This window comes from Pseudorasbora parva, chromosome 10 (assembly GCF_024679245.1).
Source record: "Pseudorasbora parva isolate DD20220531a chromosome 10, ASM2467924v1, whole genome shotgun sequence".
Classification (NCBI taxonomy): Eukaryota; Metazoa; Chordata; class Actinopteri; order Cypriniformes; family Gobionidae; genus Pseudorasbora; species Pseudorasbora parva.
In genome coordinates, this window is record NC_090181.1 from 42,471,957 (window position 1) to 42,497,559 (window position 25,603).

The following is a 25,603-nucleotide window of genomic DNA, read 5'->3' on the forward strand; positions in this document are numbered from 1 at the left end:
CGCGTGCGGTGTGAACACAGCATTAGATTGGTTAACAGAAGTTTGGCCAAATGTAGTTTCCTGTATTTTTATTGGCTGAAGTGCCAAGCACAGGTTGTCCTGGAAACGCCACGCCCCTTCCCATTAAGGGCAGAAGTCACATCTGCAGAGACTAGTGAGGGTTTATGATGTCACCAACCCAGGAAGAAGCTCGTTGTAGTCCAAACCGGCGGTTTTGTAGGCGATAAACTGCCGTAACTTTAAAAGACAATATCTCCGTTTGCATTGAACTTTCAGCGCTGTAACTTTGCAGATACTGTTAATGCTCAATTAGCAACATTAAACACTAACTAAAGTTAAAAAAGTCAAATCGCATGAAACCACCCCTTTAAACTAAATGCCATTTAAGCCAAAATTTGATGTCAAAATGAATACTGCCTGGCTCTGGCTCTTTATCCTCTTCGGCTCATTTTCTGCAGCGGGCTCAAGCTCAGAGTCTGCGGTGGACTTGATTCTGTGATCCGCTGGGGGCATGCGGTGTGGGCGCTGGTGGGTTTAGATGCTCCTCACTCTCCGATGGTGTAGAGGGAACCAATAATACCCACACACTGAACTCCTGGAACGGCCCTAGAGGCATGCCTGGATCAGTTGATTCATATCTGCCCAGAAAATCATGCAGAGGCTGATGGTGTCGTAATGCCCGTAAGGACCAGATCAAAAAACCTCAGTGTGTGCACCTCGAGGAAGAGCGAGGATACACACTGCTGCTAGATCCTTGATTGACAGACAGATCTTCTGTTAGCGAGCGCTCGAATCAAAGGTGGAAGTAAAAGTCCGGATCTATTCGCATGTTTTTTAATTGAAACAAAACTATTTGTGTTCTGGAGATGACCAAAGGAGTTACACGTTTGCAACGACATGAGGGTGATTAATTGATGAAAGAATTTTCATTTTTGAGCGAACTAACCCTTAAACTAAAACTAAATCACTATCAATATATAATTATATTAATATATATAGCATATCAATGATGCTGAACTAACACTGGAGTATTTATGTGGCTTAAATTGGCTAAAGTGTCTACAATCAGTTAGGATGCTGCCTATAGGTGGAAGTCAGAAAGCTGGATCACTAGGGTTAGGAACAGAGCTATTCGGCACTGAGATCACTGCTCTCCTGAAGGAAACCTGCCATGCTGCCAGCAAACAAACACACACACACACACACACACACACACACACACACACACACACACACACACACACACACACACACACACACACACACACACACACACACACACACACACACACACAGGATATTAAAATTCAATCTCCCTGACCTCACTCTATACCAATCACACGCAATGTGACATGCCCTTGGCTAAAATTGTGCTGCTTTTATTTCATTGTACGTTCGCTTTGCAGCATTGTTAGAAAGATGTGTTTCCTATTATGTTTCTCTATGATTTTATTTAAATGTGTATTTTAGAGTCAGGCTATTTCCTGTAGCATATGTCACAGTTCAGAATGCAACATTAATGCATATCGTGTACAGTATACCACCTATTATTATGTGAAAATAGTTTGTAAAACATTATACAAAGCATGATTTCAAACCGTTGTAATCTATGCCACATTTATGTCATGTGACCTCACAACATTTGATACTTAATCCTGCAAAGACTGTCCACTTATTGGATATCTCAGAAAACAATTATTTTGCATTTTTATTCCCGGTTTGTGTAAAAATGTGTGAACAGTGAAGAATGAGATCATATGATATTACTCTCAGTTCATAAGTTTTTGTTTATTGCTGTATTGCTACTACAGTATCTCATGTGGTGTTCTTCTGATAAATGTTGTAGGTTTTCCAGATTATTCCATGTTTATAGAAAATCCACATACTACACAAAACAGATGTTCCATACTAAAGAAATAATAAGATAATTACAGAGATTATGAGCAATTCCATCCTTGTGCTACAAAATATATTGTAAATAGCAAACATGCATAGGATCTTCCTCTAGCAATTTTTATCAATTGGTTATCATTAAAGGGATACTTCACCGCTTTTTCATATTAAACTATGTTACTCCCTTTACTAAAACGAGTTGATCCATACCTCTCTCGTCTCAGTGCGTGCACTATAATCTCTCTGACGCGCGGTGACGATCTGATAGCATTTAGCTTAGCCCACTAAGCCCAGTTCATTCACTATGGTACCAAACAGAGATCAAGTTAGAAGCGAACAAACACCTCCACGTTTCCCTATTTAAATACAGTTACACCAATAGTTCAACGATCAAGTATGATGAACTAAAATAAAACGTGGCGCTTTGGCAAGGATATTTCAGCCGGGACTTTTTACTGCGCCGAGTCGAAGTACGCTCAGAAGCTATTCCGCCATACATTATAGTTATCCTTTTTAATCCGCTTAGAAAAGCGTCACGTTTTATTTTGTGTCATCATACTTGATCGTTCAACTATTGGTGTAACTGTATTTAAATAGGGGAAACGTGGAGGTGTTTGTTCGCTTCTAACTTGATCTCTGTTTGGTTCCATAGTGAATGAACTGGGCTTAGTGGGCTAAGCTAAATGCTATCAGATCGTCACCGCGCGTCAGAACGATAAAGTGCACGCACTGAGACGAGAGAGGTAAAGGGCTGGGTATTGATTCAGATGTTCTAATTCGATTCGATTTCGATTCACAAGCCCTCAAATCGATTCGATTTCGATTCTCGATTCGATTTTCGATTTCGATTCGATTTAACTCAAATGGATATAGATTTAATACAAATACTATAGGTATCTATAAAAAAGAACAGTGAACATAAGTGGGTAATTAAAAAGAAATGAAGAGCCACAAACCTGTACATTAAACTTTATTTTAGGTACACCTGAGTACATTAAAACCGAACGCATCTCTATATTTCAAATCCATACAATTGTTAAATACAATTTTGATGCAACTTTATTCTAAAAAAAAATATCTGAGAAGTATTTTATGGATGTTTTGATACATTTATTCTAAAACATAAATAATATTGAATGATTTGTTAGCAATTTTCAGTACACGACAAGCTTTTCTTGCGATTTTGCCGCTCATCATGTGTGCATTTACTTTTCATACATGAGAAACACGTTCATTATTTTTTTACAGTCGTAACAGACAACAATACCATAACGTTCTGACTGTGGACTAACTATTATTTGAGGAAATATGTTTATAATATAAGCTATTAAGGTTTGAATTATTGATCCTGCGCTGTATGTGGACTATAAGTTGAATATGTCTATAATGGCTAACGTACGTGCTTAAGTGACTGCTCAAGTTTGATCCTACAGCATTTCACCTCAGCATTATAAAAGGCGACAACGCACTGGGAGCTGCCATTTAAACACTGAATAGATAAATGATGTGCGCCTCTTGCTCCTTTGTAGGATCACTCAAGGCAAATGGGTGACATCTAGTGGAGAAGACTAGTAATTAGATTTACGTTAATCTTATGCTCAATGTAAGCGGAAATAAATATGGGGAAAAAATCGATTCGTGGACTTTGAGAATCGATTCTGAATCGACCAGATTTTTAAAAACGATTAATCGAAAAATCGATTGTTTTGCCCAGCCCTAGAGAGGTATGCATCAACTTGTTTTAGTTAAGGGAATAACGTAGTTTATTATGAAAAGGCGGTGAAGTATCCCTTTAAATGGACATTTATCGATACCTATAAACCAGTGTTTGGTCCTAAACTAGCTCACTTTGATGTTTGTTTAAAGTTTATCGCTTGAAAATAACAAATCTACATAAATTAGGGTTTTAAACTCGATCCCAAATTTTGGTAACAGGGTCGCAAACGACACACAAAAGAACTAACACTGCGTAACACTGTTACGAACGCTGCGGGGGTTAACCTTTTCTGAAGGTAAAACACGCTCTTTCACTGATTATTTTTTAAACAACAAAAAGATATTCTGAGACATGAACTCTTAAAAATAAAAGTCCCAAAAAGGTGTTTTTTGTCACAGGCGACTGCAACAAGGAAGTGCAAAACACGATTAATTAAAGGAAACCGTCTTTAATCCAAAAAAATACACTGGAGCACTCAGGGAAACAGACTTTACAACCACTATAACATTGATAACACCGAACAAAGAACTGAATGAAGACAGGACTTAAATCCACAGAGGAGCTAATGAGTTAATTAATAAGACAAGAGCTAAACGGGATCATTAGACAGGCACACTGGGAAACAGGCACAGGGAAAACAGAACCAAAACACAATGAATCTTTCAGTTCTTGAAAAATATAAATCAAGCACACCACCCAAGTTTCCATAATCACAAAAATATTTCAATGTGCAATGTGTTGGTCTTATTGAATTTCATCAGGTTTCTTAAAAGAGAGTGTGTGTGAAACATTTTAATAATCTAAATAAAGAACCTTTTGTGGAATGGAAATACTCCATGGATGTTAAAGGTTCTTCGTTGAACCATTGATGCCAATAAAGATCTTTCATTTCTAAGAGTGTATACTCTAAAATAAATCTGGGTATAAAACAACCCATATGTTGGGTCAAATATGGACTAACCCAACAATTGGGTTGTTTGAACCCAGCGATTGGGTTGTCTTAAGCAAATATTTAACCCAACCGCGGGGTTAAAACAACCCAATTGCTGGGTTAGTCCATATTTGACCCAACATTGGGTTAAAACAACCCAGCATTTTTAAAGTGTATTCTGTACTTCAGTGGTTCTCAAACCTGTCCTGGAGTCCCACCAGCCCTACACATTTTGTATGTCTCCCTCATCTAGCACACCTGATTCAACTCATGAGCTCATTGGTAGAGACTGCAAGACCTGAAATGGGCGTGTCAGAAATAGGGAGATATACAAAATGTGCAGGGTTGGTGGTACTCCAAGACAGGTTTGATAACCACTGCTGTACTTCATTCGTGGAAGGTGGGGTGTGTGTTACTGGTTCAGTAAAAATGTAATTAACCCGTCTTCACTTTTTCTTGTTTTTCTGTAGAAATGGAAGCCCCGAGGGCCGGCCCTGCAGCATATGATCAGCGGCTTGTGTCTGGATAGCCAGCCCCCTTCAGGCCCACCGATCATCGCACAGTGCCGCCCCCAGGTGGCCAGCCAATCCTGGGAGCCGCAGCTGGTCACCTGACTTGGAGCGCTCACAGGGAAGGCGGGGAAAGGGGAGGAGTTTAGTAAGGTTGCTGAGCTCGAGGTGCTGTAGGAGCCAGAGGAAAACGTTTGCACACTGTTTTAGTTGAAGGTGCTGCTCTCAAACGAATCGAACATGACCATGTCTAAAACATCTGACCTCATACCTTCATCGTGGAATAGCTGGAGAAGGAAAAGCAACATTTTGCCTGCCAAATCAAAGCCTGAATGGCTGCACTCAGAGCTTTCACTGTCCAGTGTCCTGGTTTTCTCACATTTTCAGACATGGCCATGAAGTTCACGCGGCATGATTTTGTCAGTTGACAGGAGTGCTTTGTGGCATCTTGGGTTATTTTTCTGAATGTTGTGTCAAGGTCTCAAACCCGAGAGGATATGTATATAAATGCCTTTTATTACCTTTCAGACCTGTATATTCCCTCATTCCCACAAAGACTGTGTTATTTGCAGCATAGGCTTCAATAGCTGTTCTCATGAAGGTCTGAACTGCTTTTTCCTCATCACTGTGGAAGGTTTTCTGGTTGATTGGTTCAGTATTAGGTTGGGATGAAGTGCAATGCCTTGAGGTGAATCTACATATACCACAGAAACTATCGTTCGGCAGCAGAAAGACTTTGAGAGGTTTATCCTAAACAGTCAAAGATTAGCAGTACTGCGCTGGCTTACCAAGCCCGCATTGAAGATGTTGGAAAAAGAAGGACATAAATGACTCCAGAAAGATCCAAGGCTAGCATTACAATGAAATAACCAAATGTTAAATCAAACAAGCATTGCGGTGTAAAGCGCTTTTAATGTGCTATCATTCTGCATGGTACTGTACATCAGCAAAATGAAAAGGCATTAGCGAACATCTAAAGCCCAAAGACTGTTTTTCCTGTCTTATTTGTTTGCCTTTTGAAACTTTGTATTTACTTGAAGCATTTTTCATTTTGAACATGTGCTAGGAAGCAGTTATGCTGTTTGAAAAATAAAGACAACCACCAAAAAACAGACAACAATCCAAAAAATCTTGAGTCTGTCTTTGTATGCTACAGTAGAAATGACACACACAACTAAATACCCCCAACTAAACCCACACTTTTGGGGGTCTGTTAAAAGTCAATGGGCTCAGGGGAGGCAAGAGAGACGCAAACTCCTGCTGTAACTTGGACTCTGTTAAGTTAGAAATACTAGTCATTTAAACACTTTTTAATGTTACATTTTGTGATAGGGCCTATTTGCATTTTTATATTATTAGAATATAGATTATCTTCTCCAATTTTTTTGAGTAGACACTGCCTCCCTTGCCTAAGAAGAAATGCTTGAAGTGAACATTTTACTTGCATGTCACTAAAGAGACAAACAAACGTAGGCCTAGGTGTTTTGTTGATACAGATCATCTTTCAAAGCAGCTTTACAGTGATAAGCAGGAAAAAATAGTGCAACAATGTTTGTCTCAGCTGTACCGCAGCTCTGGAGCTTGTCCAGCTTAAGTATGACCAATGTTGATTTATTTCCATGTAAAAATCATTAGTTATTAGTTTAGTTCATTTATCTACCCTGTTAACAAACAGCATATGTTGGTATGTTTTGAAGTATGGCAGCTGGTCCTGAGTTGGTTTAAACTGGTCCTGGTGCCTATATGAAACTAGCTCCAGCTCAGGACCAGCACTTGAGCAGCTTAAACCAGCTGCCATGCTTCAAAATATACCTAACCAGCATATGCTGTTTTTATTAGCAGGGCATACAGCTGCCTTGGAGAAAACAGTGATGCATCGTCCAGCTAAGCTCATATCTCATATGGTGTCAATGCAGGCAGATCAATAATATTGTTGTATAATAAGTTCCCTGACTAAAGCAAGCCAGAGGCGACAGGATCACCAGTGTAAAGATATAGGCTGAATCCGAAATCGCACCATACTCTTAAACAGGGCATTATTCGAAGGGACAGCCATTTGTAGGGGTGTCCGAAACTATAGTGGACGTTATTGAGTGCACTCTTTCAATCCCACATTGCACCGCAATAACGAGTGTACAGCCGTACACACAGCAGCTGTCCGACTTCACACCCCTGTTTTCATTTACTCCTTCAAGTGAACTGTATTAGTGGACTAACATATGGACTAGTGAATGAGGGTTAAGTGGTTAGATATAGGCTAAGTATGCGACCATACTTCACTGGTTCACTCAGTAGTGCACTACTGACTGTATTCAATACTCAATTGCGGTTCACTAAGCGACCACAAGGTGTCAGGCCATAATCACAGATACGCATTTCACTTAATCTCAAAGTTCAACTTTAATGTTCAGACATTTAAAGAGTAAATAACAAACACTTTAGGAAGCCACACTAAAAAAAGAAAGGGAACATTATATAAATTGTGTTGAATAGTACAAACCCATTAAATTTCAGAGTAAACATGCCTAGGCTATTTTCACAAATATGTTTTTTCCCCAATACAAAATACATAATATGTAAAAAAAAAAATCCTTCATTCTCTCTTTGTATTCATATATTTATGCTAGTCAGTCAGTCAGTAAACAGTTATTCCAGTCGGTCACTGTTGGTTGTTGTTTGGTATTTAAAGGTCGACACTGAGAGCATTGTGACCTATGGATCGAATGCGCCTCACCGGCGGCTCACTGTTATGTTGAATGTATGTGCACACTTGCAGGACTGATGTCTCGAGCAAATTAGCATTGTGTTCCTTCTACAGTAGCTCGTCTTGTCATGAAAGATTGAAGGCAGTGAATGACCCAGAGCACAGGATCAGGGCCGCGGGTGAGAGACAGGTGAGTGGAGTGAGATAACCAGCCCCAGGCCTTGATGGCACAACAGGATCGACAACTCAATTCATTCCACACATTCCTCAGCGAGCTTCCTCTCTCTCTGTACACCTGCCGTCCATGCAATGCCCTCTAAAACGCTAGTTATTTTTTAAGAACAGTTGTGTTTTATTACCACATCTTCTTTTAAAATAGCTGTGTGGAATCCTTCACTCTAAAAAATGCTGGGTTAAAAACAACCCAAGCTGGGTTGAAACTGCACCGACCCAACAATTGGGTTGTTTTAACCCAATGGTTGAGTTGTTTTAACCCAGTGGTTGAGTTGTTTTAACCCAGTGGTTGGGTTAAATGTTGCTTAAGACAACCCAATTGCTGGGTAAGAACAACTCAACCATTGGGTTAAAACAACCCAATTGTTGGGTCGGTGCAGTTTCAACCCAACTTGGGTTGTTTTTAACCCAGCATTTTTTAGAGTGTTGTAATGACTTTTGTTGCTGATTCTAAACATCACATTATGTCTTTTACTGGTCTCATGGGAAGTCTAGATGATTTGAATTGGGCTATTGCACAATATATGTGTGTGGCTGCATTAGCCAATTCGTGCATTTTTATTATTTATCTGAATTGGTTGATTTCGGAAGCATTTGCCCCCCAGTGCACCTGAACTCCTGTATTGTAATGTTTTGCTTGAGTTCAGAATGTAATTTTCTAGATTGGAGATTTACTGTGGGGAAAAAATTGATTTATAATGTCAAACAGCATGTGAGCTTTTGTTGGAAATATGATAAATGTTTCAAAATAAGTAAACCCTTTTTAACCGATATGAATGATGGGCTAGTATTGAAAAAAGTCAAGTAATTCAACAAATTACTATAAATTAATTAAAATAATATAAGTCTAATTTAAATGAAAATAAATTATATGAAATCAAGATGGAAATGGAAATCATATTTGTATTTTCCCTCAATAACTATATTTTTTTTGAAAAGCATATAGGGCTCTGGAATACATAACATAACATCTGAAAATAAATCATGGTTAATTAATCAAAACGTTTTTGTTTGAAAACGCAGGCACACACACACACATACATTACACACACACGCACACACACACACACACACACACACACACACACACACACACACACACACACACACACACACACACACACACACACACTCACACACACACACACACACACACACACACACACACACACACACACACACACACACACACACACACACACACACACACACACACACACACACACACAAACACACACGTGCACACACGGTTACTTAAATTAATATGTCAATAAAAAAGCAACTTTATTTATATAGGCCATTGCCCATATATAGTGACCCTGGAGCTCAAAATCAGTCGTAAGTCTCACGGGTTTATTTGTGGAAAAAGCCAATAATACATTTTATGGGTCAAAATGATTGATTTTTCTTTTATTCCCAAAATCATTAGGATATTAAGTTAAGATCATGTTCCATGAAGATATTTGTAAATGTTCTACCGTAAATATATCAAAAATGTTTTATTAGTAGTAATATGCGTTGCTAAGGACTTAATTTGGACAAAAGGCTATTTTAATCAATATTTAGATTTGCTTGCACCCTCAGATTCCAGAGTTTCAAATAATTGTATCTCAGCCAAATATTGTCCTTAAAGCTTATTTTTTCAGCTTATATCTATTCAGTATAAAGACAATTATGACTGGACCCTGGACCACAAAACCAGTCATAATGGTCGTTATACTGAATAGATATAAGCTGAAAAAATAAGTAAATAACATTTTATTTATTTATTTATTTGCTTAATCAGTCAATGATTCGGATCGCGTGTCAAACTGCCAAACTGCAGAAATCACGTGACATCGGCGATCTGAATCATTGATCGATTCACTGATTCATGACCGTTTGAATCTTTATTTGAGGTTTGAACACAAGCGCGGAAGAGAAGACAATGCTGAATAAAGTCGTAGTTTTTGTTATTTTTGGACCAAAATGTATTTTTGATGCTTCAAGAGATTCTAATGAACTAACTGATGTCTCATATGGACTGCTTTGATGATGTTTTTATTCCCTTTCTGGACATGGACAGTATAGTGTGCATAGACTGCAGCTGTCAGACTAAATATAAAATATCTTAAACTGTGTCTGAAGATGAACGGAGGTCTTATGGGTGAGGAACGACATTATGGGTGAGTCATTAATCATTAGTCATAAATTACATCAATTTCATTTTTGGGTGAACTAACCCTTTAAGTGGTGTCATGAATGCTCCTCCCAGGTTGATTGTTTATGTTGTGAATAATTAATGAGCGCTCGTGTCAGCCCGTGACCCCGCCCAGCGCAGATCCGCGGCTGACGGCTGCCAGAACCCGGCGAACAGTCAGTCAACACACAGTCACACGGACAGGTGAAGACGTCCAGCTGCATTTAGACATCTTTTGGGGAGTATAATATTTTATTTCACTGGTCGTGTAAATCTCTGAATCTCTCTGATCGGGTTCACGTTCCTCTGTGGATACGAGCAGTTCATCTGACCCGCCGCCCGCTGAACAGGTGAGTCGATTCACCTTTACCTATCCGTCTGAACCAAGAGGCTGAGGAGGATGTTGTTATATTATTATTAATAATAATAATGGTTGTAATGACGACGGTTGATTATGTTGTTGTTAGCCAGCTAACGAGCTAACGTTAACTGACTGTTTGAGTTCAAAAGGTAGCATCCGGCTAAGGCAGCAGCTAACAAGCCACTAGCGAGGTAAAATGACTCAAACTGATGGTTTCTGTGTGAAAACAATGTGTCTTGTGTATTTCGTGTCGAGGGTCTGGCTTTAGTTAACCGGGTTATGGGTTTGGGCTGTTTGTTTAGGAGTTGCTAGCTGTGCTAGCCGGTTAGCAGCTCACCTGCCACTGATTCACAACACTTAAACACTATATAAACACTAAATACACCATTACCGTGATCACCTATCATGTACTCAGTTATTATGAACACCACAGTAGAGGAATATCTTCTGTCAGGAGGTGTTATTGGGCTGTTGACATGTGCTAAACTGTAATTCATGCCTGTAATTCCTTCACATGGTTAGTGCTGGTCATGTTAATGCTGGAGTTATTCGACATAGTTTGACAGGTACTTGACGTCTTTATTTACCTCTTTTTTTAATCACCTGTCTGCTCATACATCTAGTGACTCAAAACAACCCGTGCTTGTAGCTGTCACACTCCTGAATGATGGTTTGCTGTGAGAGTGACTGGTCAGTAATGATTATATCCCTGGTCACATAAAAACATACAAGTCATCATATCATGATGGCATCATGTGTCTGCCAACCTAACTTATTAAATAATTAATAATCAGAAAATATAATGCTTTGAAGTGGAAAACTTTATTGAACCTTTAGGTAAAACAAAGAAAAGTTTGCAGTTTTTTGTGTTATCATATATTTGATAGATCAGGCTTTTATGGCTCATATAGTGTGATATAGCTAGGATATGGAGGGGAAAACCGTATGCAAAATATGCTATTTGGTGCAGATGCTGATATTAATATGGTCAATAAGTAAGATAAAAATCTGATGCTTGAAATGTGAATTAATGAGATCTTTATAACAGTATAGCAGATGCTTGCATATAAATTTATCTGCCAATATGCTGCACAATTTTGGAAAGACTTACATTGCGATGTTTTGTTTTTTCTGTGATTTATATATTGTGATATAAAACAATTTGACCAGATGATTTGAATAGCTCTTTTTGAAAACAACTAATCATTCTAGAATAATTGGGCTGATTTTGTTGGGAGTGAATCTGCATGGTAAATAATAATACACAATTGAAAAGCATAGATAATAGAAGAAAGATACAATGAAATAAGCAGTGCTTTGTTTTTCAGGTAAATCTAACAGTGTTTAAGTTCAGAAATGAAATAACTAAACTGTATAACTAATGTCATCAATTAATTCATTATTTAATTTAAAGCTTTGTTAAAGCTACAAGTGTTTTTTCTTTTTCTCGTTTGCTGTTTGATCACTACAGTGATCGCTATCTCAGTTGTATGGTACATAACTCGCCGAGCGGGCATTTTTACTTCATTTCAGCGTTCACTGGCTGTCTGTGTGTGCGCACAGAAAACGGTGCAATCCCTTTTGCTCTTTGATGCCTAACTCGACTTAAAGGGTTAGTTCACCCAAAAATGAAAATTCTGTCATTAATTCCTCACCCTAATGTTGTTGGACACCCGTCAGACCTCCGTTCATCTTCAGAACACAAATGAAGATATTTTTGTTGAACTCCGATGGCTCAGAAAGGCCTTCATTGACACCAATGTCATTTCCTCTCTCAAGACCCATAAAGGCACTAAAGACGTCGTTACAAAGCCCATCTCACTACAGCGGCTCTACAATCATTTTATGAAGTGACGAGAATAGTTTTTGGGGGCAAAAAATTTTGGTGCTTCGTGAGTTCACATGACAAGAATAAAGCTGAAAGAAAAAATAGTTTTACAAAAACTATTCCCATCATTCATAAAATCATTGTTATTATTGTTTGAATTCTTGTTTCTGTCCCAAGCAAGATAATTTTGCTTACCCCACTGGCAGATTTAGCTTATTTTAAGCAAAAACTCACTTCATTTTGATCTTATTTTCTATAAAGCAAGAAAAAATATCTTGTCATCTTACTCATCTAGTTAATTCATCTTGATTTTAATTATTTTGTATTTTTGGCAGTGTTGCTTAAAAAGTATAATCTCTCAATCAGAGGACAGAAGGCATGTTGTAGATTCATTGTGTGTAACAGGTTTTCACCAACAGCCCTAATGCGCGCACACCGTGGCAATAGAATCGACATTGGCTAGTATTTTTTTTGTTTGTTTACTTGCCAGATTGATACACTATTTTATATATATTAGTTCTGTCAAATAGATTAATCACGATTTAACCGCATCCAAAATACTTTTGTTTACTTAAAGGGCTGATGAATTGAGGAATCAACTTTTCCTTGAGCTTTTGATATATCAAAGGTAATGGTAATATAAGAATATCCTCTAAGTTTCAGTGCTGAAAAGTCAAAGAAAAGCTTTTATAGACACCAGGCCCAGCAAACGGTCCTGTGCTTCATACTGACGTCAGTGCGCAACGAAACGCCGCCACTACAGCGCGTCTAATCCAGTAGCCCCGCCCACCGACTCATGGAGGGCTCGTGCTAGCTGGTCAACAACAATAAACATGCCCAGGAAGATTAAGGGTGCTTTCACACCTACCTCATTTAGTTCGGTTGAATCGTACTAGAGTTCGTTTCCCTCTTTGGTGCGGTTCGTTTGGTCAGGTCTGAAAGCAGCAATCGCACTTGGGTGCGCACCAAAATCGGACCAAACAAGCGTACCGAGACCTCCTTAAAGAGGTGGTCTCGGTACGATTTCAAACGAACTCTGGAGCGGTTTGTTTGTGGTGAGAACGTGATCCGACCTCGAACAGAACCAACTGCAAAAGTACTGATCATTTTTGGACTGAACCAGCTGCCGTAGTTAGCTGCGCTGACATTGTGTGCATGATATTATTACCTAATAGATCGTTGGCAATATTTTCGGAAGATGGAAGCATGTCAAGAGTTAATAATTAATGCACGCCTCCTCTTGAAGTGACGAGCGATGCGCACTCGCCGTCTGCAGTGCATTAGAACGTTGTTTTCATGTCGCATCCGCGCTTCATTATAGAAATGTTTTGTTTTCATACTGTGGTAAATACACACCGTTTAGTAGATTATGGCCAGGGACAAAACTGGCCCGCGCAGTCGTCTCTCCATAGTGTTATTATAGTTTGCTGGCTTTGCCTCGCCTGTTGGAATTTTCCCACACGTAAGTTCTGACCAATCGAAAAGCAGTTTAGGAAATACGCCATGGCCAATGAGTGATGTGGATGTTGTCACGTGCCTGCGTTTTGGTTCGTTTCAACTGGTTCGGACCAAAGCAATCAGTGTGGTGTGAAAAGGAACCAAAAAATCTGAAAAATGCAACAATGTATAATTGTTTGCCCTTGGTTCGGACCAAATGAACCGAACTAGAGATGTGAAGGCACCCTAAGATATCGCCCTATTCCTGGTTGTGGAAGAACACAGTCGCTGCATAAGCTTCCTTCTGATCTTAATATTAGGAATGAGTGGTTGAACTTTAGTAATAAGCTATTTTCTACACTGGTTTTGAGGCTCTCTCCTGAACGCTGGGTTCTGATGGGCGTGCCGCACTGGAGACTTGGAAGTAAATGCCCACTGCTACGATTGGATAAGATTTGCATATTTAATGAGCTTCAGCTCCGCTGTCAGCAGTGTTGCCAAGTCTGCGGTTTTCCCGCGGAATTGGGCTACTTTGACACCGTTGCCGCGGACTGTTTTTCATGTCCGCGGGTTGAAGTGACACCAATTATGTAATATTTAGCACCGGAAATGCTCGATTTAGGAGGGAACCCTGCCAAAAAACATATTTTTTTTTTAAAAACGCGATTGGGCTTGTTTTGGGCTCGTTTTTGAGTTGCAATTGGGTGGGTTTTGTTGTGAAAACCTGGCAACCCTGCCTGTCAGTTCACATGAGAGAGGAGAAAGACGAAGTCGCATACTATGTGAGTAAGCACTACAATTGAATTTGAATGAACTTCGAGTTCGTTGAAAAATTATGTTCTAAATTTATTTATTTATTTATTAGGGACAGTGTCTGTTAATGAACAGAAATGATTATACATGAATGTAAAAATCATTACATTTTTTACATTACATTACGTTACATTACATTACAATGTACATACATACATTGTACATAAATGTAATGTGTGTAGTATGAATGTAAATCAGACGCACTACATCCGCCATGTCGTCTTTATCACATGACCTACCAGCGTCAGTTGCTAATCTTGCCGCAAGTAGTAGGTCATCCTAGTTCTTTTCACTGTTTTTCGAATACTTTAGATGCGGACGCAGCTTCTCTCTCTTTGCGTGTGTGTTTGTGTGTGTGTGTGTGTGTGTGTGTGTGTGTGTGCGTGCACTCAGCAAAGCAACGTTGTGCAGCTTCACACTATAGTTTACGTTTACATGCTGTGCATCCATTGAGCTGAACTGAAACAGACAGATCACTTGACAGAGTGTTCAACAACTGAAAAATATATGCATTTGCTAAACTTATAAGCCTCTAACACACACACTGGCGAGTACAATCTAAGCTTTTATTCGCCAATGGCTTATGATAGATAGTTATTTAGTCGCCCAGAGTGATGATTTAATCGCATTGTAGAGGGTTGACCAAAGTTTCGATCATTTAGAGTCCTTCATAATTTGTAAATTACAGTAGGTTTTAGTGATGGTCTCTGCCTTCGTGTGCTTGTAGAATATCAGGCACTTTCTGATCAGAGAATTATACAAAAGGCTTAGTCAGCGACAGATTGCCACATATAACATCTCTAGGTAAATACTTTGTATAAAATGAACTTCCTTTGATAACGAGTGGGTTTTGTTGTAACCTAGACTGGTATGAGGGTTTGGCTTTTCTCAGAAGTTTGACTTTGGGAAACGAGTGCATCCAGTTGATGAGTCAACAGAATGGGAGTTGCTGTCAAACTACACGCTTATGATGGGTTTTCTTGTGGGATGAAGTCATTTCTCATTTCCTTATAGAGGCGAGGCTTTGCCAAGCTCGAGAGGGTGCTCTTATCTGTTTGCCCAGCGGTTAATCATTATCACATCCAAAACTCTGTACCCTGACCAGGCTCATTTGGACCATGTTTTGAAAGGATTGTGCTCAGTGTTGTACAGTTTTGCGTGTGTAAGCCTACTAAAATGTGACGATACAAATCATTTATTCCGTCATAAAGATTTTGAAGTAGACCGTACTCTTCTCTGTTGTGGATGATTAGGTCTTCCCTCCATTCTTGTAATTTCTCAGCACTGCGTCGGCTCTGGTTCACATTCTCTGTTTTATGGCCGCGTGTAAAGAGAGGTCACGGCGCAGGATGAACGGCTGTGATGTGAGCCGTGAGTTGCTCTGAGATATTACTGCTGTTTCTGCACATGGACTTTGGCCTGGTATGTGTCCAGTTCTCTGACTTAGTGCTGACATCACACAGTCAATGACGGCACATTCATGAAATGTTGTCTGGGAATCCAGCCATACCCCTTTTTCACCAAAATGGAGCTGGTGTTTGGCTAGAGATCTGCGACTCTCTTTGAACCAGCACGCTTTATATGCAATCGCTTACTTCAGCTTTTGGGAATAGAAGTCATTTAATTCAGTGTGTTTGATGAAGTTATTTAGTGTGTGTTCACACTTGTCATGTTTGGCTGGATTAAAATGAATGCTAGTGTGATTGCTCTGTCAGTGCAGTTCATTTAAATAAGTGTGAACGCTGCCATCTGAACCTGCTGCGCATCAAACAAGTGGACGGAGGCTAAGATGGGTTTCGGTCCGTTACCAAACAAACTCTGTCTGGTGCGGTATCCGATCTTCCGTTATTTGCCAGATCGGGTATCGGACAGAAAGGACCGATCCAAATCCGATACTGTGTAATATTCTGTTGTTGTTAAGCCCCAGTGCCCAACAAAAGAAACAAAAACATTATAAAGCGATTTGTGCACTATATTAAGTGTTCTGAAGCCATTCCATAGTTTAATGTGAGGTACAGATGAATATTTAAGTTATTAAACTCAAGTTCACGTGAATGCATCCCTCCGCTGTCAGTCACTCTCCATTCAGCTTTCAACTATGTGTCGCGTTCGGTTACGATAGTCAACGCGATGAAACTCTCTCCAAGAGTATTTATTGTGTCTGTTATTATGCTTGATCTGTAGATAACTGTCTATAGTTTCTCAAAAATGACTGCTGCTGTTTATTGCTGTAAGTCGTGTTACTTTCTCCCAGGTGTCTGTTAGATCACAACACTGGACTAGAGATTGTATTGTTTCTTCACACACAGTCACTGAAATGTTAAACAGTCTCACGAAACGTCTCAATAAAATATTGCATAGATACACTAAGCGTCAATATATCTTCCCTTTGTGTTTTGAACTTCTCAATGCGGACGGAGTGCAGAGTGTTGTGACTCCATGTTGCTTCAAGGGGCTCATCCTGCGCACGGGATGTGCATACGCGTGTTGTATATTATAATACTTTTGCTATGAAAGATTATTAATAGCCTTTCTTGTTCTGCCTATAATATAATCTATAATATGTTGCTGCCTCATTAAAAAGATGCGCTATACATTTTAAATAAATTTAATTTCTTAGTATATTGTATTTAGTATCGGTATTGGCTAAGAATTTTTAATATCGGACCAGTTAAAAAAAATGGTATCTGTGCATAACTATGAAATGTGAACACAACACGGGCCAAAGACATGTAAACGGACCAAAAACCGGACATGATGTCACTACATGTGACCCTAAAAAGGACCGAATGCTCAAGCACACCTGTTTTTTCTCGTCATAGTCGCGATGTTGTCCATCACAGTTCGGTGTCAGAACTAGGGGTGTGCACAAATATTCGAATAGTCGAATATTCGATATGTAATTAACATTCGAAAACTAAAAATACTATTCGAATTTTATTTTGTTAATTGGCTGGCAGTAAATGCAGTTGTAGCAGATATCAAGTGGTACCCTCAGGACAGAAGGACAGCCAAACATGGATGAGATGAAGGATGTACATTTATTTACTTTGAAAGAAAAACTAGGTTGGAGCAAAATTAGAAAACACACACACTGGAAGGCCTACTGTCTCACTCCGCACTTCCCCGTCTGCATTCACAGTCAGACTGAGCGCGAACACTTAAAGAGGAAGCGGCATCCTAAGGTGCGCCACTAATTAAGGCCCCACCTACAACAACTGGTAGGAACTCCCGACTGGAACCATTGAAAATTAAACATAAATAACAATGAAAGGGTAACATTAAGTTGTGATGAAGTTAAAACATTTACAAAAATATTTCTTTCAACACAAATAAGGTAAGGTAAAATAAAATAATAAAAGTAGGATGACATAAAATAAAAAGTCACAAGCAACTGGCTACACAGTGCATCCATGAGAAATCCCTCTAAATCTCGCAGTTATATCTCAATCCACTGGGTGGCGTTGTGGAGCAGGTTTATAAGTTAAGTGCATTTGATCACAATGCCGTCGTCTGCCTCGCAATGTTTGGAATTAACGTTACTTCGATGAAAATTGAAAATGCTGTTACAAAATGGAGTTACTTTTGATGAAATCAATTACTGAAACTGAGTTATAATAATATCACCACCACAAACGAGAATCACATGAAATCCAAACACCAGTGGAATGAGCGATCACTGCTCAGGTAAGCTCATCTGTTACAGCTACCCCGAGTGAGAGTGAGATAACTTATGATAGCAAAATGATCTCGAGACAAATGCTTCCTTTAAAGTTCTTTGAGGGTTTATGAACAGAAAACACAAAGTTCTTCACTCAAACTTCACTTAACCGTTATCTTTGTCTCCGCAACGCCTGTCAGTGGCGCATTTTCTCACCCGAGAATAATATCATAATCCAATAATATTATAGTTTCTCTCTACATGAAAATGTGAAACAATACAAAGTAAACACATCAGCCATATCAAACACACACACACACAGGTCGATAGGCTATAGCCTATTGACGTTTGTGTGTGTGTGTGTGTGTTTGTACGTCACGCTAACTGACGCGCTCTGCGCTCGTGCTTCTTGAGCTTATAATGCTTTTGTTCTTTAGGCATTTTTTTACACACTGTTTAATGTTTTAAAAACCTTAAGATATAACGTAAGCGTGTTGTGTACATTGCCTAATCATAAGCTTGTTCAGAAATGGTGACGACATGTTTAGAGAAAAAAAGAAAGAAACATTTCTCATTTTCTCAAAATACCTAATTTAAATAAACGAATATTCGAATATTCGATTTTTATGAGCCCAAATATTCGAATACAATATTTTGGGAAAATGCCCATCCCTAGTCAGAACCGCGTCTCCTCACAGAAGATCTTGGTTTGTGTGTGTGACGGAGGAATTCCTGCTGCTGTTTTGACTCCTTAACACATTTTATAAGCCCTTCACGAGTTCTCGGCTGGTCAAAATAACATATACTCAATGAGCACATTTAGCCCAGCACACAGTATTGGTTAGGATGATCGATAAGTTCCCTCGCGAATTATATGTAATAAAAGCCAACTAATTGAAAATCAAACATTCATGTTATTGAATTTATTGGGAGCGATTTATCTTTAAATTTAGAAAATAGAAAGGGTGAATTATCATTTAAAGTGATAGTTCACCCAAAATGTTTAATTCCGTCGTCATTTACTTGCCCTTAAATTGTTCCAAACCTGTATGAGTTTTCTTCTTCTGTTGAACCAAAAAGAAGATATTTTAAAGAACGTTGGTAAGCAGACAGTTGACACAGTACTCATTGATTGTAGTATTTCTTTTTTTTTTTTAAACCCCTATAGTTGGTATATAGACGGTTACCATAAGTCAATGGTTACCGTCAACTGTTTGGTTAACAACACTCTTCAAAATTTCTTCTTTTGTGTTCAGCAGAAGAAAGAAAACTCTTGGGTTTGGAGGTTTAGAAAAACTTGAAGGTGAGTAGCCTAAATTATGACAACTTTTTCATATTAAGGTGAACTGTCTCTTTCATGCTGACTTTAAAGGTGTTCAGGCTAATCTTGTTCTCATCATTTTCAATTTGTTTAGCCCTTTGAGGTAAGCGGTGGAGTCTCTCCCGATACACACGTTACTAAGCACGCACAGAGTTGCATTCATAGCAATAAAGGGTCGCGGTTTATTGATTACAATCTCCGGTTTACTTTCCAGCAAATCAAACTTTAAACTTTCAAAGACAATAAACGTTCATCTGTATCAACATGCGATTGAAGAAACTGTTGCTCTCCACACTCTCACCTGTCTACTCAACGACTCTCAGTTTCTATTAAGACCTGCACTTTCGCGCCGTAGTGACGCATGCGTCAAGGAGGAGGAGCAAGTCCAATCACATGGACAGGTTAGGCCAATTATTGAACAGAAAATATAAAATTAAATAAATTAAACAAATCCCTTTTTTTTTATCTGGATTTTCTAAATATGGCTCCTACAAAAGGGGTGGTTGCATGCGATTTGACTTTTTTAACTTTAGTTAGTGTGTAATGTTGCTGCTTGAGCATAATCAGTATCTGCAAAGTTACGGCGCTGAAAGTTCAATGCAAACGGAGATATTGCCTTTTAAAGTTACGGCAGTTTATCGCCTACAAAAACGGCGGGTTTGGACTACAACGAGCTTCTTCCTGGGTTGGTGACATCATAAACCCTCGCTAGTCTCCGCAGATGTGACTTCTGCCCGTAATGGAAAGGGGTGTGGCGTTTCCGGCAACCTGTGCTTGGCACTTCAGCCAATAGAAATACAGGAAACTACATTTGGCCATCTAACCAATCCAAGACCATTGCGTTTCTCAGAGGGATGGACTTCATAGTACCAGGAAGCAAAATAGCCGATTAAAGGACAGTGAAGACAGTGGTGTGGACGAAAGGTCAAATAGAAGAAATATACGGCATTTAAAAAAAGAAGAAGTATTAAGACATGTTATACTGCGCCCCATAAACACAACCAAGCCTAGAAAAAAAACACGGAACACACTTGCACACTAAAAAACAAATGTTTTGCCTAAAAAAGCAAGTGTAATAATCTTTGAGTTATGACCACTGAACATAATTGTTTGTAGCACAAACACCAATTCTTACGTTGATTACTCAATAAAATTAAGTTGTTCCAAATTGTTTTCAACATAGCCTAGTAAGTGGTGGTGCTAGAACCAATTAATCAATAATGTTTCAGTTCAATTTCAATATCTAGCTTGGCTCTTGTTAAATATAATTTGTTCATTCAATTTAAATGCTAAATAAGTGTATTATGTTGACCCTATCAATGCCAGTGACGCAGTAAATACTTTCATGTAGCCACTGACAAACCTAATCGTGCAATCGTGTAGCGGGACCACAAAATCAACATAGCAGCGCTGTGTGTTGGATAAAACATTGATTTGTCTACGTAACTTTGAAAAATTCATCAAGCTGTTTTGGGCCTCAGATGTCGTTTTTCCCTATTGCATTGCATGACTGAAGTTAGGCTGCAACAAACGATTATTTTGATAATTGATAAATTATATATTATATTATTGATATTGAAATATAACAGTTAATCAACTAATCGTTTATCTACTAAACTAATCAGGTTAATCAATAGGCTTTGATTGAATTTTATTTTTTACTTTTGCAATTAGTTATTGGGTTATACCTCTTTTAGCTAAGAAATAAAACGAGAAATCACTTCCAGCTTTTGAAAATGTGTTTTTAATGAGCCAACTGAGCAGACCAATCTCCTTCAGGTTCTCTTTCCTCCTCAGAGGTCATCAATAGTCCAACTGTCAGTGAAAAGGGTTTTGAGCTCTTAATTTTGAACTCTTATAGTAAACCTGATTTATGCATTTAACTTCAAATATTCAACATTTTTTGGCTGCATTCCACTGTTCCCCATAAGACAGACCGATGTTCACTCCCCAGAGTCTCACAAATCCTGTGGGAAACGCTTTGAAAATATCTGCAGATGTGTCAGGTGAAGAGCTCAATGTAAGGCGGCAGGATCGCTGAAGTTTAAGACTTTAGGTGCAGTTTCAGTGGCGTCAGCCATGACGAGCTTCATGCCATGTCTTCCTCTTACTACACATGCTGATAGAAAGCTGGATGGCAGGTTTCAACACACGGTTAAAGTCAAGAGCTCTCATTAACACCAGCATTGTGTTCCTGTAAAATGAGATCCTGGGTCTGAGTGCAGATGGTCTGCGTAACTCCTAAAGACACAAATGAATCTATTAGCATAAGCATTAATAATGCTTGACTTAATTATGATTAGCATTATTCTGCATGTTGATAAGGATCTCCACACGCAGTGGTGTTGGTTCATTTTAAAGCTACTAGAGCCCGGACGATATGGGTTTTTGTGGGCTGGTACCGATATTAGGGAGTAATAAAGTCAGATATCGATATATCAGCCGAAATGTATATAGTACATATGGTTTACATGTAGTGCGTTGATCCTGTGGTATGTAAGTCTCTCTCTCTCTCTCTCTCTCTCTCTCTCTCTCTCTCTCTCTCTCTCTCTCTCTCTCTCACAAATGACTCGATGACAAGTTGTGGGCATTCACACTAGAGTTTACAGTATTTCATTGGATGAGCTGAGAAACTCTCACGCGCTCATTCAGAGTGTTCAACGAGTGAAAATATATCTATGCTCAACTTATTCTTGGCCTCTAACACACACACACACACACACACACACACACACACACACACACACACACACAAACTGGCGAGTAAAATCTTAGAATTTTGTTAGACAATGGTTAATTATAGATATTATTTAGTCGCCCAGAGTGAAGATTTACTCGTGTTTTACTCGCATTGTAGAGGGTGGCAACATATTCTGTAGATATATACTGTAGATAAAAAGATATTCCGTGGGCCATGAAACTTGTGAAAAATGACCAAACCACTGGGGCTGACTGGAAAATTTTATGTTTACGTTCCTAAGACATAACTGACTACACTCAAAAAAATATTTTGTTGAATTTACTTAAAAAAGCAGCATCAAGTGGTTCCACACAACTATATTAAGTTTTGCAAATAACAATTTAGTTATATGAAAAAAAAAGTGAAGTAAAGCTGACAATTCCTTTAAGTAATATACCATTTGAATTTTTTTCACTGTTACATAATATTTATATGTGTAGTTTACTTTATAATGTTATGTTACATTTATAACAGATTATTATGTTAGGTGAACACATTTATCGATTTAATTTACCTTATTAATTTAAATACTACTTTTACAAGTGAATGTCTAAAAACAAAATTCAAAAATAACATAATTGAGGGCAGGATGTCCATCTAATAATGTGTTTATATGAGTGACCACAGCCTAAACACAGGCACCACTCTTAATGGTATGCACTCTCTGCATAATGGTATAATTACATAAACCATATATTACATAAAATCCTCTAAATGACCAACATAACTGAACATTAAACACTAACATACACTAAAAACATCGTTCCTTATACTGAAAAACACATAAAATAACGCTTTAATCCCTAAATTTACTCTCCTAATGCAGTCCCTTGCAAAGCATGCAGGGAACTACAGATCCACTGGCCTGTTTTTTCGTTTCACTCAACAATGTTAAGTTGACCGATCAAACACTTATTAAGTAAAGCTGACAATATTCATGTTTAGTAGAAACAACTCAGTAAACTTAAGTTAATTTAGTTACATTGGTTTTTTTTTAAGGAATGTGAACCAGTATGATTTGAGTGCGACTAACAACAGTGCAAGATAATTGAGTGTTACAGTGATAGTCGTTCTTGCAATACACTATTTTTTGTGAATATTCGCATACACTCAAAAAAATAACTCATTAGACAAACTCAGTTTAATTGAGGGCAGGTTTTCCATCCAATAAATATGGGTAGCCCCAACTCAAAAATCTAATTCATGCAATGACATGTAATTAAGTAGGTCCGACTCAGTTTTGGACAATGTAATTGAGTAATTTTATCAAATATACTTATAACATGACTATTTTGAATGTTTTAAATCAAACTTTCATCATCATACACAATGTATATAATGAAAATTTAAGAAAAGGTTAGTGTAATTTCTGACATTAGCAGAGATCACTGAGTGCCCAGGCGCCGCTCTTCAGCATAATGGTAACCATAGAATAACATTACAGAAACTCATCTAAATGTCCAAGATAACTGAACATTAAACACTAAAATTATAACAACATATTTTCCTTTACAGAAAAACACATTAAATAACCTGTTAATCCCTAAATTTACTTTCCTAATGGAGTCCCTTGCAAAGCATGCTGCGAACTACAGATCCACTGCCCAGTTAGTTATGTCAGCACAAATATTTCATGTACTTCAGTTTTAAATATATTAGTTTGATTGAACACAATTAAATTAAGTTGTATACACTCAAAAAATAACTCATTGGACAAACTCAATTTAATTGAGGGCAGGTTTTCCATCCAATAAATATGTGTAGCCCCAAATAATAAAAATCTAATTCATGCAATGAAATGTAATTGAGTTAGTCAAACTCAGTTTTATCAAATACAGTTTAAGGTATATTTCTATACTTATAACATGACTTTTTTTTGAAAGTGTCATACTTTCGTCATCATATACAATGTATATAATGAAAATTTAAGAAAAGGGTGATGTAACGCCTGACATTAGCATAGACCTCTGAGTGCCCACAGCCTAAGCCCAGGCACCACTCTTCAGCAAAATGGTAACCACATTCAAAACATTTACAAAAACTCCTCTAAATGTCCAACATAACTCAACATTAAACACTAACATTAACTAACAACATCTTTCCCTTTACAGAAAACCATAAATTAACACTTTAATCCTACTCTCATAATTTAGTCCCTTGGAAAGCATGCTGGGAACTACAGATCCACTGCCCAGTTAGTTATGTCAACACAAATATTTTATGTAGTTTTAACACAAATTAATTAGGGTAAACTTCAGTTTTAAATATATTAGGTTGACTGAACACAATTAAATTACATTTTATCAAAATTAGTATTTTTAAGTAAAGTGAATATAATTAAAATGTGTCATATCTATGAAGGGCCTGAACCATTTTTTTGAGTGCATGGTTCTTGCAAGACACTATTTTGTGTGAATATTCGCATACTGTGAGAAATCGCACAAGCTCACGTTGTGACTTTATTACGATTCCGATGAATCACCTAAGGGGGTGAATTTTCCAAAATTAAATTCAGGCTTTGAATGTTTGACAGAAACGCTAAAGAAAGAGAGGCTCATTTTTGGGTGAACTCTCCCTTTAATGCGTAGATCTCATACAAGAGGCCTTTGTGAAAGTGTCAAATGTGAAAGGGATGATTCATTGCTCTGCTACTGATAGCAAAGCTAATTATCAGGATAAGACAGTAATCAGCAGTGTTAACGCAGCCTCTGCAGTTAGAAGAAGGCAGGACCTGGAGTTCAGCGGCGGTGATTGAGCGCATGTGCTTTGTTCTCTGCTGGGTTATCTCCCCCCTCGCGCTCAAGGACAGCCGCGTGCTAATCTGCAACCTGTGGCACACTGTGATATCTTCTCAATAACCTGCACACGTAACGTCCTGTGGCAAGGCGCTGCTTGCGCGACCGTAAGAATAGCAGTGGCTTTGATGCTGGTTTCCTGGTAACAGCAGCAGTTGCAGGATGCGAGGGTCTCCTCTTCCGCCGAGCATGCGCTCACATCTTGGCTTGCTGTCAGAAACGGGCTTGATCGTGGCAGAGCCAGAGAGCTCACCGAAGGCTCCTCGCTGACACCAAATCTGTTCTGTGTGTTTGCTGCATCATGGTTCGCATGGAATTTCAACGCCGGATGGGTTGTGTAACCCAAGTCCTGTCGTGCTACGTTTCTGTTGACGCTAATGCGGAGAGTTGCTTTTGTGACTGAGGTGAGGTCAGGATGTTTCCTGTGGTTTGTTTGTGGGCAGAGCGTTTCTATTCACAGAACCCATGAAATAGAATTAG

General features: G+C 38.5%; 2 protein-coding genes across 9 annotated transcripts in view; both read left to right on the forward strand.

Annotated features, from left to right (window-relative positions):
- Positions 1-6,173, forward strand: part of galnt16 (UDP-N-acetyl-alpha-D-galactosamine:polypeptide N-acetylgalactosaminyltransferase 16) — an 82,309-nt gene extending 76,136 nt beyond the window's left edge. For 2 of the 3 annotated variants that reach the window (XM_067456206.1, XM_067456207.1), the window contains one exon: positions 5,012-6,173. In XM_067456206.1, coding sequence (XP_067312307.1) covers positions 5,012-5,155 — 144 coding nt within the window. In that variant the 3' untranslated portion in view covers positions 5,156-6,173. The remainder of the gene's footprint in view (positions 1-5,011) is intronic. The other variant, XR_010908102.1, reaches the window with a different exon arrangement.
- A 4,120-nt stretch (positions 6,174-10,293) lies between these two features.
- The window catches only part of LOC137091605 (protein numb homolog), a 111,386-nt gene continuing 96,076 nt past the window's right edge, over positions 10,294-25,603 (forward strand). For 4 of the 6 annotated variants that reach the window (XM_067456200.1, XM_067456204.1, XM_067456203.1 and 1 more), the window contains exon 1: positions 10,294-10,517. The gene's annotated coding sequence lies outside the window, so the exon portion shown is untranslated. Of the gene's footprint in view, positions 10,518-19,552; positions 19,571-25,039; positions 25,528-25,603 lie in introns of those variants that run through there. The other 2 variants (XM_067456202.1, XM_067456201.1) reach the window with 2 other exon arrangements.